Source organism: Eumetopias jubatus, unplaced genomic scaffold (assembly GCF_037043125.1).
Source record: "Eumetopias jubatus isolate StellerSeaLion01/CBP00866 unplaced genomic scaffold, mEumJub1_p1.0 scaffold_4, whole genome shotgun sequence".
NCBI lineage: Eukaryota > Metazoa > Chordata > Mammalia > Carnivora > Otariidae > Eumetopias > Eumetopias jubatus.
In genome coordinates, this window is record NW_028274810.1 from 110,775,742 (window position 1) to 110,791,841 (window position 16,100).

Here is a 16,100-nt window from a genome sequence, read left to right on the forward strand (position 1 = left end):
AGCAGACTTCCCGCTGAGCGGGGGCTCCATTCCAGGACTCCGGGATCATGACGGGAGCTGAAGGCGGACCCTTAACCCACTGAACCACACAGGCGCCCCTCGTGGTTATTATTTTAAAAAGGTTTTATTGTGAAATACACAGAGGGTACAGAAAATACACATAAAAAATAAACGTGCAGCTTGAGACTTGCAAATGAACAGCAGTATTGCTGGAAGGTGCATTTCCCACGGGTCAAAAGCTCCACGGCCCCTCCGTGGTCACAGCACCTCGCCCTTCCCCACCCCCCAGCAGTACCCACCATATTGACTCCTGGTGACCACCTTCTGGTTTACCTTAAGCTTTTTACTAGTTATGTATCCCTAAACACTATAGTTTAATTTTGTCGGTTTTGGAACTTTTATAGATGTAATCATGGAGTAGGGCTGATGGTTTCTTTCACTCACCGTTCTTGAAATTCATCCATATTTGAAGGATCTTCATTTTCATCGCTAGGGTTTCACTTTAGGAGTATTATATCCCTGCCTGATAGATAGCTGGGTGGTACCCAGTCCTGGCCTCCTGTGCATCCTGGTCCCTTCCCATGCTCCCAGACACGCGTTTCAGCAGCTCATCTACCTAGGGCCGTGTGTTAGCTTTTCCAGGTGCTGCCAAACATTTTTCTCCAAAATGATTGTATGGATTCACACTCCGACAGTAACGCTCTTGAGAGAAGGTAGATGTGGATCTGAAGAGCCTGAAGAAGGAAGATTTGACCAAACAGAGGGCGCGTCACACAGGGCACTGTACACCATATTAAGGATTTGGGACCACATGCAGATGGCAATGGGGAGCCAATGAAGGGTTTTTGTTCGAACAGAGCAGGCACAAAATCGGATTTGTGACCACACAAAGATGACTATTGGGTGGTGAGCCACAAGGGTAATTTCAGGGGCTTTTCAGGTGGTCCAGGCCACCTTGAGGGGTGGGGGTGGTCAGCAGAGGATTGGGAGAGGGCTGCATGGGCATCTGGGAGGCTGATGCCATGGCACCAACCCCATTCATATCAATGATTTGCTGAAGATCAGTGTCCTTTTAAGTTTCTCTCCAGAGGAAATCAAGGTTTTCTGGCACTTATTTTAGGGATGTCCTTGAGAATTGCAAAGAGCGGGCAGTGAGCCTATTTAGGATGCTAAGCTCCTTGCAGGCAGGGCTCTTAGTCTTTGCATCACCCTGGGCGGCAGAAACACTCAGTTCCTGGCACCCAATATGCGGGTAACACGTTTACAGGATGAAGGAATGCGCAGGCAAGGGTGTCAAAAACGATGGTGAGCACGTTTGGATTGCATTTCACTTTCAGACTTCTAATCACCCGCCAACTAGGAGAGAAAGGAGGTAACTGTTGGCTGGCTTCCCTGAAAAGGAGCCCAAAATAGTTGGATCAGGGGTCTTGAAGAACGGAGGAGGAATGGGTAGGAGGGACTACTTTCCCAAGTACAAGGCGGGTAAGTACAGAGACACATGGAGGAGTATGATGGGGCCCGAGAAAGGCCCCGCGGGAAGAACCTGCAGAGGCCCCAGAGCGCTGCAGAGGAGCTTGGGTTTGAGCTCATCATTCATGACAGCTAAAATTTACCAAAAACTTACTGTTCAAGTTTGGTTTGTTTGTTTGTTTGTTTGTTTTTTACATGATTATCTGGGTTCTTGGCCGGGAGGTGGCGGTGTGGTCGTGTGCGAGGGCCAGCACGCGTTCAAGTTCAAGCTCGGGGCTGGGAGCAAGCTTCCCGACATTCCTGTTTCGGTAATAACTTAAAGAAAAACGCCAGGCTGGGAGGCTGGGGCGCCAGGACTCCAACAGCACGCCTGCACTGTGTCCAAGTTCCCGAGGCCGAGGTGGGGGCGTAAGGGTGGGAAGGGCGGTGCGCCCCCCCAGCACCCCTCTCCGGCCCCCCACCGAGCAGCCAGAACCGGCTCCCCACGCGCGCGGAGGCGGCGGGGAAAACAAGGGGTGTGTTTTCTTTTCTTTCTTCCCGGCCTCTGGCGGCAATGCCAGGCTGGCCCGCTCCGCCCAGTCGGGGAAGACGTCGCTCCTCTGAGTGGCTGGGAGGGGTCCCCGGTCTTGCGTCCTCCCCCGCGGCGGGGCCCCCGCACCCCCCCGACCCCCCGACCCCGGGTCCGCACCGCCCCCGCCCCCATTGCCCTCGCGGGTCCCCGTTCCCGCCCCGCGCCGGGCTCCCGGCCGCCAGCGCGCCGACCCCGCCCCTCCTCCCCTCTCCCCTCCCCCCTCCTTCCCCTCTTCTCCGCCCCTCCCTCCTCCGCTTCCTCCCCTCTCTCCTCCCCTCCCTCTCTCTTTCGCCCCTCCCTCCTCCCCTCCCTCCTCCCCTCCCTCTCTCTTTCGCCCCTCCCTCCTCCCCTCCCTCTCTCTTTCGCCCCTCCCTCCTCCTCCCCCCCCCCCCGCCCGCCCGCCCGCCCGCCGCCTCCGCCCGCCGCCCCGGCCGCGTCGGGTAAACCTGTTTGGCTAGGCGGCCGCGCCGGGGCGGATCGTGCGGCCGGCGGCTCCCTCCCGGCTCGCGGCGTCGGGGCCCGTGGCGCGCGCGCGCGGCCGCCCCTCGGCCCCGGAGCCCCTCGGCGGCGCCACCATGTACTCGGGAGCCGGCCCCGGTGAGTCCTCGCGCGCGGGCGCCGGCCCGGCCGCTAGCGCTCGTCCCCGCGGCGCCGGCGGCGGTTGGCGGGCGGTTGGCGGGCGGTTGGCGGGCGGGGGGCGCGGGCCGGGGGGGGGGGGCGGCGGCGGCGGGGGCGGGGGCGGGGGTGTGGGGGGGGGGCGAGGCCGGGGCTGGGGAGGGGCCCCGGGGCGGGCGGCGGCGGCGGCGGCGGCGGGGGGCCCCCGGGGGAAGGCCGGCGGGACCCGGCCGGCGGCCGTTGCCTCGGCCCACCGCGGGCGCGCAGCCCCGGGCCTCCTCGGGCCCCGAGTCGTCGGGGCGCCCCGCGCGGCCTGGGCCCTTCCCGCGCCCTGAGCCCCGCGGGTGGAGCCGGAGCCCGGGGCCGGGGCCGCGCGGCCCGCGTGTAGGCCCGAGGCCCGCGCCCGCCGCCTCGCCCGCCGCCCGGCCCGGGCGGCCTCCTGCGCCCGGCCCCGCTGCGCCCCGCGGGGCCGGCGGGGATGGCGGGGCCGGTCCGGCTCTAAGCGCCGGAGGGGGTTCGGGCCCGGTGGCGCCGAGCTCGGGGTGCGGACGGCGGGGGCCGGGGCCGCGCGGCTCCGGCGCCAGACCGAGCCCGGCGAGCCTGGAGCGCACTCAGTTTCGTTTTTCTCTTTGCCAGCACTTCTGCGGCCCCTTCTCTGAAGGAAAGTCTGGAAATGCTGAATTTTGGCCAATTCCTGTTGGTAGTTAGGACTGTAGACTGAGAGGGACGGGAAGCGGCACCTTAAAACCCTAAAGCTGCGTGCGTCTCATTTTCATTCCAGACACGCCGGCTCCTTATTCAAGTGCTAATTGCCTTTTACAATTTACTAGAAGACGGTGAGGAGATGTGTTGATTCCCTTAGCACCCCTTCTTACTAGTCCGCTCTCTTTCTTTGGAAAAGTTCTAAAAAACTTAAAGGAGTAACGCATTCCCCCCCTTGTTTTAACTGTGCCGTGGAAGGGCGGCTGAGGTGCTGGGCCAAGAAAATGGTCAAGTGTTGTAAAGCTTTTTTCCTTCTCCCGCCAGGCACGTGGCTCCTAAATTTCCCGCTGGCCCTGCCACTTGGACAGGGCATTGCCCGTCCCCTTTGTCCGCCAGGCTGCAGCCGGCTGCGGGCCCTGCAGGCACCAGCCTCGGCCCTGGCCCCGTTGCTCGGCGTCCTCCCGGGCCTGGCCCTGCACGGCCCCATGCTGATGGGGCCCCGGCTTGACCTGTGCCAGACTTGCTCCAAGTGAGGGCGTCTGGAAGCCCCCTCTCGATCCACTCAGGTCCCTTGACCTGGTCCCTCACTGCTGTGTCTGTTCACAAACAGCTCTATGCCTTGTGAATTCTGAGTGTCTTTTTTTCTGATGGTCACTTAATTTGAAAGCTGCTCCAAGGCTGAGTGAGACCAACTTTTAAGCCCTTCCAGGCTCTTGGTAGTTTGATTGAAGAATGGTTTTAATACTGCACCTGGGAGGTTACTCAGGTCTGGTGGGGAAGGGCCCTGGGCTCTGTTGGCACAGTCCTGAGGGCCAATTCGGCTTCTTGAGACCCTGGGCAGTCGGTTTCCCTCCCTTCCCCACCCCGCATGGAATGGCAGGGTAGCCCCTCACCTAGCCGAGTGAGGCTCTCCCAGGAGCCCCTGTAGTGTTAGCCAATACAACGTAGCTTTTTTTTTTTCAGATCTTCAGTTTAAAAGTTGAAGGCCCCGAAAAAGTAAGGAACCTTGAGGAAGGTCAAGCTTTGTGTTGTGTCTCAAGTTAATAAATCCATAGGATGGCTCGCTGAATTGGTGATGTTCATGTTGAAGATAGACAACAGAGGCTCCCGTAGGTTAAGAACCTTGCCAAGGTCATATGGCCGGTGAGCATTAGGACGATCTGTCTGATCCCAAGCTGACTCTGTACACTCTCCTTAAAGAGGTGGTCTCCGGTCCCTTTGACCTTGACCCACAGTCAGAAGTACCTGTTACATCTAGACTGGACTGGTGTGCGCGTGCGCTCAGGTATAATTGAAATGAGAGCTTTGGGAAGCACTGCTTACCCTGAGCTGTGTGCTCTGCACGGGGCTGTTTTTCTTGCCTTTCATTTTCCAAAACCTGTAGCCCTCTGGATCTCCAGGGTCCTTTCTGGCCCCTAACACCTTTTGGAAGAATCTTGCTCTGCTGTGGGCCTCTGCATTGTGGCGTGGTGGGGAGAGGGCCCCATGGTTCACCGACAAACCTGCCCTGGAATTGGACAGCTTTGGTTGAAGAAAAATAAATGGGTCTGTAGGATAGTTCTTAGCTAATGGCGCGATGGGAACGAACCCAAATTTCAGGCTCTGTGAGTGTGCTGTAATTATAAGGCTGTGTGCAGTTCAGTTTTATTCTACATACTAAGGCTTTTAATTTGGCTTGAACTTTTGGAGTAGTTTCTTCAATGAAACACTTTTTAATGTTACATTTCCTAATTTAGAATCATGAAATTGTGCAGTCGATTGTAGAAAAATCACAAATCATTTTGCTACTTCCAATTTTAATACACTTATTAAGCAACTTACTAAGTAAATTAAGTCAAAAGGTAGAGCTCACAGTAGGTAAATGTTATGCTCGTGATAAATGCTATTACATATGTGAATTAGTGTTTGTGCTCTGAGGTTTGTTATGTAACTACTTCTTCGTTTTTTTTAACTATTTCAAAGAGTTGGTGGTTCAGGTGGGTTCTCCAGTGATGACCCTGAACCTTCAGAGATGCACAGCTTAGTTTGTCGTTGTTGTTGATGTTGAACGACTTAAAGATCTTACTATGTCGGAGGGATCCTGTTCTAAGGGGATTGTTTCTTTGGTTTTATAGTGCTCAAGCTACTGTGACTTACAGCCCTCTGGGCATTGCTACAAAGTAACTTTTGTGACCTAGAAGTCTTGTTTGAGAGATATTTAACCTGGATTGTGACTTTGAGAATAACTGGCTCTCTGCCTGGTTTCTGGTGCCATTGGGTTCCTCCTGCTCCCCACGTCTCCCCCCACCCCAGTTATCAGCGGGGCTCTGTCCTGGTTGCCAGTGACGGTGTGCGTTTGCCATACAGCAGACGTCCCTCGGTCCTGGTGAGGCTGCTGCAGGCCAGACGGTGCGGATCTGTTGTTACAGACCTTGAAGAAACTAACTGTAAATAAGTGTGTAGGAAAACAAGATGGAAAAACTTCAACTCCTCAAACCTGTCTGGTTTTCAGAAGCAGGGTATTATTTCTCGTTACCTTCAAATTTCAGTGTCACAACTTGGAACAATGTCAGTCCGGTTTATTCTTTGTAATGAGTGTTACGTGTGTCTGGTAAAATATGTTTTTGTTTCATGAATCATTACTGTGGGTGTTCAAAGTGTAACACTTGAGTTTTTTTAATAGTGTCTATTGTGAAATAGTTTGAGCGATGAGTACGATATCCGCCCGTTTTTCCATCACCAAGCCTCAGCAGCTATCGAGATGATCTGCGTTGGCTTCAGATGTTTTCCCCTTTTCCCCTTTTGCTTTGCGGAGATACTCGAAAGCCATTTCCAGATCTGTCATTTCACCCCAAATACTTAAGGACCCTGCCTAAAGAATAGGGCAAACCCAGTGCCATTTCACAACAGTCCATAGTCAAGTTCTCTTGTTATCTCAGAAGTGTGTTTACAGTGGGTTGTGTTGGATTGTGGATTTTAATAAAAGTTCACACAAAAATTTGGTTTTGTGTCTTTTGGGGCCCTTTAATCTGGACTTTAAAGCTAGCACCCCTCCCCCGCCCGTCCCCCTGCTGTGGACTGGTTGGAGACACTTAATCTTTAAAATCCCTTTTCTTCAGAGTATGTTTATCCCCCCTCCCCCGTTTTCTAAAAAGAGCCCTGTTGTTCAGGGTCCCTCTGTTTTGTTGAATAAGGCTGGTTGGAGACCCAGTTGCCTGTGATTTTAATTCTGACACATTTATCTTAAGCAGTGTTTGTAGGCAGACCCCTGTGCATCTGGAAGTTTCCGTTGCAGAAGAGTCTTGTTCTGGGCAGAAGGGATGTTTTAGGATGTATAGAAAACATGGATGGTACTTGTGAAGCGTGTTGCATTTGTGCATCTTCAGAGAAGGTGGGGATGTCTCTTCCCCAGGTTTGGGTAGGGCCTCTGCAGTGTGAGGTGGGGAGATCTCCTCAGTCACCTTCTATGTTTGCTCCTGACCATTTCTCCAGACTTCCTGGCTCTGCCCCCAGCTTTGTCACCTCGTCCTCTGTGGATGACCCCAAGTGTGGCGCCGTGGCCGTGGGCGCTCTAGCCAGTTTAAATATCACTAAGGTACACTGTTCTAATTTTTTTCCCCTGCTTTTCTCTCTCAAAGTTTAAAAACCTGAAACCACTGATTGGTCTCTGGGTCCTTACTCTTCATGACCAAACACCTGTGCCATTCTAATTTATCTTTCAATAGAGCTGTACCCTGGGTGACCATACAGTTTATTGTCTACCCTGGAAACTTTTGTAAGTGAACCAGGGTGGCGGGGTGGCTCCTAATTATTTCCCTGAGACAACAGGCATGCCCCAGGGCTGCCTGGGCGAATCAGGATGGATGTCTCCCAGACTCAAAGCATTTCTTACATCTTGGGCTTGTAGATTGGCTCAAAAATAAAGGGCTTAAACATTTTATTTATTTATTTTAAAGATCTACATGCAACATGGTGCTCGAACTCATGACCCGGAGATTAAGAGTCTGCATGCTCTGCCAACTGAGCTAGCCAGGCCCCGTGGGCTCACTCATTTTAAATTTGTGTCATTCTTCAGTGGCTTTTCTCTTACTGAAATCCTCCTAAGGTCTGAAGGATGCAGGCCTGGTCTTGGAGAGATGGCCACTGATTTTTCCATCGCTAGCTGCAGACTGGAGGCAGCGCCCCCTCCGCTCCAGCCCACCCGCCTGCTAGAACTTGAAAGCCCCACCTTTTAATCTTCCTTTTACTTCCCTCAAGTCACAGCTCAAGCAGTGGACAGGGATTGTCATTGGCGCCAGCCTTGCGGTGTCCCGCGTCTCAGTTTCTTCATCCGTAAGCAGGGCATTGGGCCTGGCTGGCTTCGGGCCCCTCGTGTCTCCCCTCTGCTGACTTCTGCCGTGGCTGGGGCTGAGGAAGGAGCCAGAGATCCCTGGGAACCCTGTACGTGAGGGCCCAGGGGCCACGTGCACGTGACAAGGAAGGTGCGTCAGCCCACCCACAGCTTTGCTGATTCTGACAGCACTGCAAGCGAAGAGGGGCTTTGTGGGGCGCCCAGAGGGCTCAGGCGGTTAAGCATCTGACTCTTGATTTTGGCTCAGGTCCTGAGCTCAGTTGTGGGATTGGGCTCCACGCTCATGGGGGAGTCTGCTTCTCTCCTTCACCCTCTGCCCCTCCCCCCGCTCCTGTGAGCACGCTCTCCAGCTCTCTCTCTGTAAAATAAATAAATAGATCTTAAAAAAAAGAGAAGAGGGGTCTTGGCAGCAGCGTGGGGGACAGTATGTGGAAGTGGGAAAGGGGAATTGTAGGCAGGTGGTCAGAGCCTGAGACCGTGGTGCCCCCCCCCCCCCCGGGTGGGATGGCTTTGGTGGAGTGATGGACAGGCCCCCTGGGGTCCCCTCTGAACGTGAGCTTGGGCCCGGGTTTGGATCTTGGCGTCTGTACTTACTAGACGGGGTCCACTTACTCGGTGACATCTGCTGGTATCTGGGCCCCCAACTACCCCTTCTTCGCTCCGAAACTGTGGCCAGCTGTGTCATTTTTCTAAGCCTCTGTTTGCACACCCGGAAAATGAGGCTAAGAGCCCTGACCTCACTGTCCTCAGAGAGGACAGAGTGAGATGTGCTGAGTAGCCCTGGGCTGGATCTTCACTCTCAAGTGAGGGTGGGTGTGGATTTGCACCGTGGTCTGGCCCTGCCCTCTTGCCGGGCAGGAAGTTCAGAAGGCGTGAATGAGCACACCGCGCAGAGCCCGCCCAAAGGAAGCATCCACAGGTGGTGGTTGGGGAGCCGGCTGCATCCCCGTCTCGTGACCACATTGGTGAACCTCTGGAGAGACACCCAGCGGGGCATCACTACATCTAGCTTTGTTATGGGCAGATGATGACAATGTCAGCAAAAGTACGACATGATAGGAGACCGGCAGGCTGTGGGGAAGAGAGTCACACGTGGCATTTGGACATGTTGAGACTGAGCGGGGCGCTGGGGAAGGGGGCTGGAAGGCCTCAGTGAGGTGGAGGACAGCGCTGAGGGCCAAGGGGGGAGCGGCCTCATGGGCCTGCCCACAGCTGGGGCTCAGTGAGTGGGAGCTGGGGACCCTGGGGGAGTGAGCCCCACTTCTCTAGCCTAACAGCTGGTTGAAGAATCACCCGAAGATCCTGGAAATTAAATTTTGCAAATGTCCCGGGTGGTTGCCTTGGTATACGGGGTTTGAGACCCGCTGATGTGAGGAGTGGGGCTGGGAGAGGAGATAAAAATGAGCCTAGCTCAGGACCCAGGAGCATCTTCATTACCAGTGAGAGAAATGTGAAGAGAGTGGGCTTGCTGGCCCTGGGCCCATGTTTCTGGGAGGCGAAAGTGTGGAGGCTCCAAAGCGGACTTTGTGATTGACCAGAACAAGTCAGGCTTACCTATCTGTGGCTCCCTTTTCTGATAAAGCTGCCAGGTCTGATTCATGAAGGCCCCTCCTTCCTTGAGCTGCCCCGCACGGTTCCGTGTTGCTTTGAATACAGCCTATCACACCTTTGCTTAGAGCTGGGACAGAAGACTTGGAAGGGTTACTTCTGGAGGCTTCAGTAAGTTCCCAGTGAAAACTGTTCTGTTTCCGTCGTTAAGAACCCATAGCAGCACACCCAGAACTATAGGGAGCCTTAAAACCAGCCAGACGCAGGGATCAAGGTGGTTCCTCCCCTGAATGTCTTTCACTGTAACTCAGACCCATCTCGAGGGTCATCTGGGGCAGTCACCTGAGGGGCAGCACTGGGTCGTTTTTCAAGTTATTCTGGGTGTTTTGGCTCTGAACTCTGGTACTTAAGAGTTGACACATAAAAGGTCAGAATACTGGGGTTCCATAGGTCAGAGCCATTTGAGAAACTTGTCAGCTTTGACTCAAAGCAGAATAATACAACCACTGGGAATTTTGTGTACAATGTCTTGTTCATTTGTTTGTGGGGGAGCTTGAGCCTGGTGGGCCCGTCCACAGGGTTGAGGACTAAGTGGGGGTGCTTCATGAACTCGATGGGGGGAGGCCCTCCAGTGGGAGCTTGTTCACCACACGGTCAGGCCCCTCGGGTCGATCTTGCTTTAACCAAGCTTGTGCAGGGTACGAAGGTGGGAGGGCATTTGACACAACTGGATGGCTGCTTCTTCGCCTCAGTTACAGGTGGTGACCGACCCTCTGGCCCCGAAAGCATTTGCACTCACGTCCTTGGCACCGTCCTCCTTGGAGCAGGGTCCTGTCCACGTGCAGGGGGCTGGGCAGGGCGCGAGAAGGACCAGGCTCCAGAAGAGGTGACTCCCCGGGCCTTATGGCTAGCAGGCCGGGCAACCTTTGTTCCTCTGTAGAAACAAAGGAATTGATAGAGAAATACTAGTAAAAGGTGGGGAGAAAGCCAAGGAAGATGTGCAGAGAGTGAGAACTCTGGACAGAGGCTGGGGGCCAAGGTGCCTGCAGACCCTGGGGCTTGTTAGTGTCACTGTGGCATCGTGGTCCCCCCCCCCCCCCCGGGCCATGACAAACCCAGGGCACAGGTGCCACGTCGGGCCAACCTCACTTGCATCCTGGCTGAACCTCCGTGTCCTCCTCATATGGAGAATGAGCACCTGATGGTGGAGGTGCTTTGATCAGACGAGATAACGCAGGCAGATTGCAATGGCTTGCCACGGTGCTCGCTGGGTGCACGGAAGGCGCCTGCTAACTATTACTGTTTCTACTGTGTCAGTGTATCCTTGTCTGCTGAGCACCAGAGCCCCTGTGGGTGGGTGCCCGAGCTCCGATCTTGCCCTTCCTCTCCTTGGTTGACCTCTGGGTCTTCTCCTTGCAAGCGGTGAGGGATAAGAAAACATTTTAAAAAAACCCCGTCCCTGATAAACATCCTCTGCCGGGTGCCTGGTGTTCATGGCTGCCTCGTAGGGCTCAGTACCAGGGAAATGAAAGCTCGGCCTTGGTGCTCTGAGCTAGTGTCCCTGTCAGCATCCCTCAGAAGGGCCCCAAGTCTAATGCGGTGTGGGGATGAAGCCTGCTCACGAGGGCTCACGGTAATTGGGGACCCGCCTCGCCTGGTCCCATAGACAGGAGTGATGCTGACAAAGCACCAGGCTCTGTCTCTAAGCCATGCGTCCGGTCACAACCGGGTGGAACCCAAACGCAATTTTCTGCTTGTAGTTTCTATGTGGGGACCCTAGAGTGGCCGCGTCAGCGACTGGGGACGGGGGGGACACTGCTGGGGAGGCTTTGTTCCTTATGCGTGCGGCTGCTTCAAGAAGCGTGCCGTTCGTGAAATGTTCAAGCACATGGCTCACTGCAAGAACATCGAGTTAGACTGGGAAGGTGTCTCAGAGCACCGGTGACTGGTAATTACAACTTAACCTTGAGCTGTAGGCAGTGAAGCCTTTTGGGGATGAACAATCAGGAACTTGTGTGAGGGGAGATGGACGGTCAGAACAAGAGCCACACCAGTGAGGTAGCTGTGAAGCGTGTCTGGGGTACCTGCCAAAGGTGAAGGACAGGGAGCAGCGTAGGGGCGGGGACAGTGCAGGTGCATCGAGAAGGTGCTCTTGGAGCGAGACCCAGAAGAGGAGGGAGGGGGGGTGAGGTGAGAGGGGCAGGCAGGTGCAGGCTGAGGGTGGGGAAGTCAGCATCGGCCGGGCCTGGAGTCTGTGAAGGACTTCATGCCCAGGAGGGACTGAGCAGAGGAGAGGCGTCGGCTGAGTTTTTTAAAGTGATCCGTGTGGCCGCCGTGTTAAGAACAGACCAGCGAGGGCGGGTGGAGGCAGGGAGTCTGCCTGGAGGAGGCCGCTGTGCGGGGGCTGAGCCTGGGCCAGGTGGAAGAGGTGAGGGAGTAGGAGCGTGTGTGACCCGCCCCCCCACTGGCCCCCAGAGCTCCTTGCTTCCTCTGGAGCCCTCTTTGCCGTCCCTCCCGCCCTTGTTGTTCCGTGCAGACCCCAGTCATGCTGCTTTATTTACACATCTTCAGGAGCAAGCTATGCAAGGGAAGGGGGTCTCTCTGCCCTCGTCCCCCAGTCCTCCTTAGGAGGTCCTCTAGTTACCAGTCTAGAGACGACTCCTCCTCACTGTCCTGGGCGGCCCAGCTCCTCTTCAGATCCGCCCGGTGACTCGTGTGATGTGGATTTTCACAGGTGACTGAGTCAGGATCCAGCTAAGGCTCACATTGTGATTGGTTGACGTGTCTTTTCAATATCTTTTCAAAAGTAACAGCTTTATTGATGTATAACTCATGTACCATGCAATTTGCCATTTAAAGCATAACATTTAGTGTGTCTTAGTCCACTTACAGACTTATGCAGCCACTCCCACAGTGTCTGGACATGGTGCCCCTCCAGAGAAACCCTGTGCCTCTAGGTGTCACCCCCACCACCCCGCCCTCCCCGGCCGCAAACAGCCATGTCCCGGCTCTTCATCTCTAGCTTCCTCCTCCTCCCCCACTTCTCGCTGTTTCTTGGTGGAAGAAGCTGGCTGGGTGGGCTTGTTTCCCACACTCTGGATTTGGCTGATGACATCTTGGTGTAATCCAACATGTTCCTCTGTCCTGTGTGGTTTCCTGCAAATCAGTGGTCAGACCCAAAGACTTCGATCCGGTGCAGGTTCTACTTTTTGGGGTTTGAGGACTTTCGGACGCTGATACTCCACCACTGATGCAGGCCCGCCCTCAGGAGGCAGGTCTGTCCGCTTTCCTCATGGCCCTTGCTGTTGGTTGGCGGTCATTAGGCTCCGTCACTTCATTAGGGTGTGATGCTGATGTTCTGCTTCTGCAGTAAAAACTTCCCCTGGTCAGCTGTTCGGTAGTGGGTGTATCTTGAAGGCAGAGGAATGTCCGGGAGCAGCCTGAAGGCAGGACAACCTGTTGAGAAGACAGACGGGTCTGGGCAGGCTGCTGCGGAGTGCTGGGGGAGGCCTGGAGCTGTGGAGGTGATGCCGTGGGGGTGGCAGGGACCCCCTGAGGGTGGTTAGCACGTGTGTGACAGGAGGAGTTGGGAGTCTTCATGCACCTACAGGTGGGGAGGTGCTAAGATTTTCGCCGGTGGCAGAGCAGAGGGGGTGGAGGGGAGCCTGCACATGGGGCCGGAGCCGAGACCCTTCCCCCGAGCTGGCCTGAGAAGAACCCTGGGGTCGTTGATGATGGGGGAAGGAAGGAGCAGCTGAGGCAAGTTTTGTTTTTTATTTTTTAATTTTTTTTAAAAAAGGTTTATTTATTTATCTTGGGGGAGAGGGGGAGAGGGACAGAGAATCCTCCAGCTGAGCACGGAGCCTGACCGGGGCTTGATCTCACCCTGAGATCGCGACTGGAGCCCAAACCGAGAGTCGGATGCCTAACCAACTGAACCACCCAGGCGCCCCACTTTTGTCTGGGCTACATGTAAGGCAACTCTCGGAAATCCAGGAGAAAAAAATCCATTGTCTTCACTTGGCACATTTATTGTACCCAGTGTGTTTTCCCTGGTGGTCAGTGTCCTTCATTAACAAATGCATTAAACTGCATTTGCTTGCGCCCTGGATCCTCTTGGTTATCTTTGGTCTATTTCCCAGTGTCCACCGTAGTGTTTTCTTTTTCCTCACTAAATGTTTATTCCATTTAATTGTTAATGTTTTACTCTAGGGACTTGAAACTTGTGAACACTTTTGGAAAACTCCCACCCGCGGGCCGCCTGAGCCCTTTTTCTGGCTGCAGCCCTCCCTTGCCCTCGTGACTGCGGCTCCCCGTGGAAGTGGTCTCTCCCACCTCTGTCTGGCGTGGAAGGTGGCAGCTGTCCCTCGAGGGTGATGTGTGTTAAGCTGTCTGGAGGGAACAGCACTGTGGGGGCCACTTTATGAAATGATTTACTTACACAGGTAATGGATGTTCATGGGAAAAGTCAGATCCTAGTGTATCAAAGAGCAGACGGTGACAAGTCTTCCTTCTCCGCCAGCCTCCCAGCTCCCCTCTCGTGAGCACGTGTCTAGATGTTGGTAGGTTCAGTGTGCACCCCACGAGTCTGTTCCACTGAGCCTGGCTGTTGATCTGGCCAGTGGAGGTGCAGCGAGGGGCGCTGACTGCCTCCCTCTTTGCTCCCATCAGTCATTTCCAGAGCTGTGCCCTCAGGAGCTAGGCCTGGAGGTGGCCTGTGCTGGGTGGGAGGCATGGCCTGCCGCGCCCAGCTAGAAGCTTCGTGAGTGTGGGATCCGGCCTCGCCCCCTCTGGGCTGTGCAGCCCCAGAGCGCTCCTGAGCCTGTTTTTAGCTCCGTGTCTTCATGTGTGAGAAGGGGACAGCTGTCTCATCTGCCTTCCTGTGAGGGTTTGAGGCACTGACACGTGTCAGTGCCCCCAGCCCTGGCCTGCTGCCAGAGCCAGACTATGGCCTGGGACCAAGCAGGGAGCTGTGCTGTCCCTGGGGCTGAAGGCCCCTGTGAAGAGCTGGTGAACCTTTCAGTCATGGAATTCTAGAGGTGAATTCAGGAAAAAATGGATGTCTTGGGTGAAAATTCTCTAGAAGATAAATGCTATGAAGTAGCATTTATAGAATAGATGGTAAGAAATTTGGTTGTAAAGCTGAAGGAACTCTGGCATTTTTATTTTATTTTATTTTTATTTTCTTGGTCTTTAGAGGAAAAGCAAAGAATTAGGTTGACTTTTGGAGGGATTTAAATTTCATTCCATCAGGGAGTCCTCTCCCTCCGATGACCAATGACTTAAGAGTCCTGGCTGCTTGGAGCATGGTGCTGAGCCTGAGCCCGGGCTCGTCGGAGAAGGCGCCCCGGTGGGTGATCCGTGCTTCTGTAGGGGCAGCAAGCGGGGGGGCCCCGCGGGCTGGGGGTACCATCCCTGCCGAACTTCAAGGATGAAATTAAGTTGTAGTTTGCAAGACACACTGTTAAGTTTTCCAATGGTACCCGGTGTCATTCCAATAAACGTTTATTTGAGACATGGTTTGTATTTTATTTTTGCACGTTTTTATTGAAATAAGGTAGTTTTAAGTCCATGTTGTAGAATGATGGTTGTTAAGGAGTCTTGCAGTCATCTTTTGGATGCTGTGAGAGGGTTGTTTGCCTTGTTCTAGACAACTCCAGTCTCCCTGGTGGCGCCCCCCCCCCCCCCCCCCCCCCGCCCTACAGTCCTCTCGGCCACTGTTGATATTATTTTGTGTGGTCTTTTCCAAGTGTGTCTGTATCGTTAACAAGGGAAAAAGAAAAATACTAGATGTTTCAAAGAGGACATTCTTTCAAAATGTCATAGCCTTTTTTAAAAATTGAGGTAAAATTCACTCAACACAAGGCATTTTATTTTTTTTCCTTAAGATTTTATTTTTAAGTAACCTTTACACCCAGAGTGGGGCTCAGACTCACAAGCCGGAGATCAAGAGCTGCACACTGCCCTGAATGAGCCAGCCGGGTGCCCTATCACAAGATGTTGTAAGTGAATGATTCAGGGGTGTTCAGTAAAGTCACAGGGGAGTGCATCCATTACCTCTAGCAGGTTCCAAAACATTTTCATCACCCCAAAAAGAAGCCCTGTGCCCGAGGTCCCTACCCCCGGCCCTGGGCAACCACCATTCTGCGTCCTGTCTTGATGAGTTGTTTAACCTGGATATTTTATATAAATGGAATCCAAAATTGTACGAGCTTCTACGTCTGGCTTTGACTGAGCACGATGTTTCCAGGTTCACATGGCACGTGTCGGCACCCCACCCCTCTTTACGCGCCACTGCTCCATTGTATGCATGTCTTGCAGTTTGTTTGTTCATCTGTTGGTGGACATTTGGGTTGTTTCTACCTTTCGACGATTGTGAATACTGCTGCCATGAGTGTTCATGTAACAGTTGGTGCGTGGACATGTTTTCATTTCCCTTGGACACGTACTGGGAGCGGAATTGCAGGGTTATACTCTGTGACTGAGGAGCCGTCAGACTGTTTTCCACAGCGGCTGCACCATTTTACATTCCCACCAAGTGTCGAAGGTTCCAGTTTCTCCACGTCCTTAACAATACTTACTGTTATCACGGCCTTTTAGAAAATGAAATTCTTAATGTAATAACCTATTTTGCATACTTTATTATTTACCAAAGTGCCAAAAAAAACCCCCCTAGGTTTAACCATGTTTTGCCCAGATCTTAACAGCTATGATAAGTTTAATATACTTAATAGCTATAAGATAGGGTCCATTTCTTCATGCCAGATTTGGAGTGTGTTTGGGCCTGGAGAGCTAGAAACGACACAATAAAGCTAAGTGCACTTTAGTAGGGCAGGAAAGAATACGAGAGTCCGGTACCCAGAG

General features: G+C 53.9%; 1 protein-coding gene across 1 annotated transcript in view; it reads left to right on the top strand.

Annotated features, from left to right (window-relative positions):
* Positions 1 to 2,543: 2,543 nt before the first annotated feature.
* Positions 2,544 to 16,100, top strand: part of AGO2 (argonaute RISC catalytic component 2) — a 98,273-nt gene continuing 84,716 nt past the window's right edge. Inside the window, exon 1 of the mRNA XM_088022740.1 lies at positions 2,544 to 2,638. Coding sequence (XP_087878866.1) covers positions 2,617 to 2,638 — 22 coding nt within the window. The 5' untranslated portion in view covers positions 2,544 to 2,616. The remainder of the gene's footprint in view (positions 2,639 to 16,100) is intronic.